General features: G+C 48.5%; 1 protein-coding gene across 1 annotated transcript in view; it reads right to left on the reverse strand.

The window, feature by feature from the left end:
* WIPI1 (WD repeat domain, phosphoinositide interacting 1) overlaps positions 1-4,231 on the reverse strand; it is a gene marked incomplete at its 5' end in the record, with an annotated part of 19,977 nt that overhangs the window by 3,737 nt on the left and 12,009 nt on the right. Inside the window, 4 exons of the mRNA XM_010295311.1 lie at positions 1,312-1,412; positions 2,171-2,292; positions 3,538-3,645; positions 3,831-3,995. Of these exons, the coding sequence (XP_010293613.1) occupies positions 1,312-1,412; positions 2,171-2,292; positions 3,538-3,645; positions 3,831-3,995 (496 nt within the window). The remainder of the gene's footprint in view (positions 1-1,311; positions 1,413-2,170; positions 2,293-3,537; positions 3,646-3,830; positions 3,996-4,231) is intronic.

Below are 4,231 nucleotides of genomic sequence, written 5' to 3' on the forward strand. Positions count from 1 at the left end.
GGGCTGCTTTTACACAGCATAGTCCCAGCAGGAAGGCTCATTCAAGAGCAGCGTGATTCCTGCTTGCTAGCATTTACTTGTCCCCAAACCACATGTTCAAGAGCAAGTTCATCAGAAGGAAGCAAAGGATTTCTCTCTGGCCCTGCTGCTCCCTCCAAGTGCCTGGGCCACCAGCTTCTCTGTGGCCACATGACTTTGACCAGAAGAGGGACATTTTAAATACCCTTCCAGGTAATGGAGTAGGACAACTAGAAAGCTCTTGTTCTCAGTTTGCAGCAGGTTATGTTACAGGTAACAGAAGAGACTTGGTCTAAGGTTTATGCGACCTGAGTTGGATTTAGGTAGAGTTGTTTCAAAAGGAGTCATGAGCTAGTCACCTTTTATCTAAATTTTAAACGTTTTGCACCCGTTAATAGGAAAGTGCCTCACAGAGGTCAGCCTCAGCATGTGGAACCAATCCTGGGATCCCAATACAGTTTTCACTTCCTCCTCTTCAGGCAAAACTCCAACAGCAGGGTATGTAAAAATGGAGTAAGGGATTCGAAGGTCTGCCAAGTCTACAACTTGCAATCCATTACAATATTCTGCTGTATTAATGCATTACCATTATGGAGACACTGCTGATTACAACCAGATCATAGCACGGTACCAGCATCTGACCATTTAGGGGTTAGATACTTAACACAATAAACGTATGTGTAATAGGAAAAGGAGCTGGAAAGACACTGCCAGGCTTACGTTAGATTTTAAAAAGCCAGTATCTTCTTCCAACGGTAACTGAGAAAGTGCCATATAAAAATCATAAAACAGTTTAAAATTCTGTTACGCCTTTCATCTTTGTACTTGGAAAAGGAGTTGCCTTTTCAGTTAGCTTGAAAATGAAGAGACTGGTGAGGTTCAGGTATGTCCCAGTTGCATTCCATAAACTAATACAACAGGGAGTATTACGTTTTTATTTCTAAATGATGGTATTGTTCAAATTAAACCTATTCCTGGTAATACTAGACATCTGCGCAAGGCACAAAGATCAGATCTGGATCTGAACATCATTCTGCATCTGCACTTCATTCAACTCGTTTGTTCAGATCCACCTCTAATTATTATTAGGTTTGATCATCTTTGCCCCATCCCTAGCTGCCATTTAGTGGGGGTCTACTTTTCCTGGCACTGTCCCTATGATGTAATTAGTTATTTTAGGCTTCACAGTGAGCTGGGACAATGTGCGGGCAACAGTATCTCTTCTGTAAGAGGTTAATACTTTCTTCTTAGCATGAGGCCTGAATTGCAGTTTTAGGGGTCCCGAATGCTCACAGGAGGAAACTCATTCTCGTCATCAAGACACACTGGTCCAGTTGCAAACTCATGCTCTGGGATAACCTCTCCTCGCAGGGCACCACCGTCCTCCGAATAACCTGTCCAAGTAAAAATACAAAATGTTACGGATAAATGGATGGAAGGAGGCTGGAAACAAACAGCAGAGACGCTATTTTATCACCTTTTTAGCACAGAGCTGCTTTCTCTGGCTTTTTGGCTGAGCACTGTGAGACTGCAGAAGAGAAAGGTATCTCCATTGACACTACACATTCAGGAACGGAATACCTGGCCAGCTCCTGTGGCAGAAGCTTTCCTCCTCCCACCGTGAATGTAAGCACCAATTCCAGAATAAGATCCATATCTGTATGTGGACCCTTAAACTTGGGTATACAATGAGATAGTCACCCAGTCTTCTGCTGCAACAATTCAGTATGAGCTTCGTTAGGGTAAGGTGTAACAGATTTGGGAGAATCTGTAGCAATATTGCCACAAAAATAGTGAGATCTGACTTCTACATCCACGGTTTCAACTTCTGGAAACCAGCCTGGCAGCAGCTGCCGTCTGACAAACTGTGAAGCTCGGATGTGGTTATGGCTCTGCTGGCGGGCCCGTTTGTGGTTCAGCTCTGCACAAGGAGGAGAAGCGCTGGCAAGGGGTCCTGGGAAGCAGAGCAGAAAACGCCTGGCCTGTTTTGGGGGCAGGGGATGAACGCGGTGAGCTCCAGAGAGTCCTGCTGCCCCAGGCTGCATTGCACAAGTGGTGTTTCTGGTTGAACCCTTGGAAGTTGGGAGACTTTTCTGCTTTGCCCCAAGTGGCTTTCTTGCTTCTGCCTGAGGAAGGGCAATGCCATGCTTACCTGGCATGGTCGAAGTTGAAGGCACTGTACTTTGTCTGGCTACAGTTGCTGCGTAAGATTGAGGTAACGGAGCCTGAAGGTCATTTTCTTTGTTCTCCTCCGTCTTTCCTGAGCCAAGCAGACTAATTGTACGGGAGCAAGAGAGGGGAGAAGAGTTAGTTCTGATCCCAGCCATTCCTCCCTTAGCACCAGCTAAGACAAGCACATGCATCCACATCTCCTTGAAGCACATCACCCATCTGCATCACCACGTATAGGCACTGCCTGCAGCCCTAGCAGTGCTGCAGAGGGGGAGAGCATTGTGCTCTACAAGTAAAGCAGGGGGGAAGCAGAAGATAGGGAAGGCACTACTTCGGCTAGAGGACAATGCTGGCACGAGAATAGAAGAGAACAGATTGACCACAAAAGCTTTAGGTTACAAAGGCAAACAGTGTTTCTAATCACAGAGGGGGCTCCAAAGGGCTTCCAACAGGAGCGGACTAGATGGGAAAAGCAGCGCTGGCTAGTTTAGGACGGAGTTTAAGCAGAGATATAGTATGATGTAACATAACTCATGACCCAAGGGCCCTTTTCAGTCCTCTGCTGCTAAGAGGAACCCACATACAAAGCCGGCCTGCCAGCTCTGGACGGCCACTCCGGGACGGGAGCAGGCGGGCGTCAGCGGTGTCTGAAGGCGGCGGGGCGGCCGGAGCACGCTGGACAGCGCAGCTTTGAAGTGCTGTTGTTTTGTGGCTTTTCAAAAAACTGCTGGCATTTTCCTGGCTGTCAGCCACCTCCCGGCTTAGAGCACATGTTACATCGCACCCCACCCCAAAGGCTTCACATCTGGAGCCAAGTAGCCCAGATGTGTGTGGGGAGGGTTACGTGCTTAATCAAATTTGCATACAAACTGAACAGCAGCACGGAAGACTCTGCTTTGGCACTGCATGCCTGCAGGCGTGCATCTATGCGATTTTTTGTTTACGGAAGCTCCCAGTGTTGCTCCACACCATCCTGCCCCCAGAGTCAGCTCTCCAGCACTCAGTCACGCCTGGAGAAGGTGCTCTATTCTCCAGGCACCATGGTGGTCAGCATTCTGCTGCTGGAGGCATCTCCTAAGGCACAGCCTGCCCACCTCTGTTGTCTAAGCTGAGATGTCCCACAACTGCCTAGGGATCTGAGATGTCTCTGGTTTCTTCTGCAAGAAGCCCCACATCCCTGCCTGCTGATGTGGTTCCCACCCACATCTGTCAGATCAGGCAGCTAAAATCACAAAGTCAATTTTAATGTTCTTGCTCTTACAGCTCTATTTTGTGCTTTCAGGTAAAATTTCTCTTAATTTTTTAAAGATCAGCCTCTGTATCAGATGTGTCTGGAGGTGCAGTTACCTGTGTTTCTTAATTAAGACACACTCCCCTCCATCTTGCGGGTCCAAGTTATAGATACACAAATGTCCATCCGATGTAGTCACCAACAGTCGAGGCAGCTTCTGAATCCTAATGAGAAAAGGATCATGAGTCCAAACACATCCGCACTCACACAAAGATACAGGACGCACCCATGCTGTGTGCTTTGCAGGCACGGGTGCAAGATAAGGGGTCACGGTGGTGGTGTTCTGCAGAGATAGTTGTGTCTGCTCACAGGCTGGCGTGGCAGAGGGCATGCAGATGTCAATACGTACGTGGAGAGGGCACAGATGTTCTTTTGTCCAGAGATGTTCAGGCGGACAGTGGCAAAGGCTCGATCCTGGTTCATCATGCCCGATACCTGAGCAGGGAGGTAGTTGGTAGCAGCCTGGAACATCTTTCCCATGTAACCGCTCCAGGTCGGAGGCTCTTCTGGACGGCTGAGGGGGTCACAAAGAGGCATCAGTGGGGCTACCACAATCAGCCGTGACAAAACAGGTCAAAACAGCCAAAATGATCCTGATCTCAGAAACGCAAAGTCTTTCTTGGGAGCATCTGCACACATTGTGCACCAGCCCAGCTGGACACACGGGAAGGAGGCAGGGGACAGTGGCAGCTAATAAACCCAGAGCAGGCCTGGAGAGGCTGGGAGGAGGGAAGCGCGGGGGAGCGTTTT

Source organism: Phaethon lepturus, unplaced genomic scaffold (assembly GCF_000687285.1).
Source record: "Phaethon lepturus isolate BGI_N335 unplaced genomic scaffold, ASM68728v1 scaffold23769, whole genome shotgun sequence".
NCBI lineage: Eukaryota > Metazoa > Chordata > Aves > Phaethontiformes > Phaethontidae > Phaethon > Phaethon lepturus.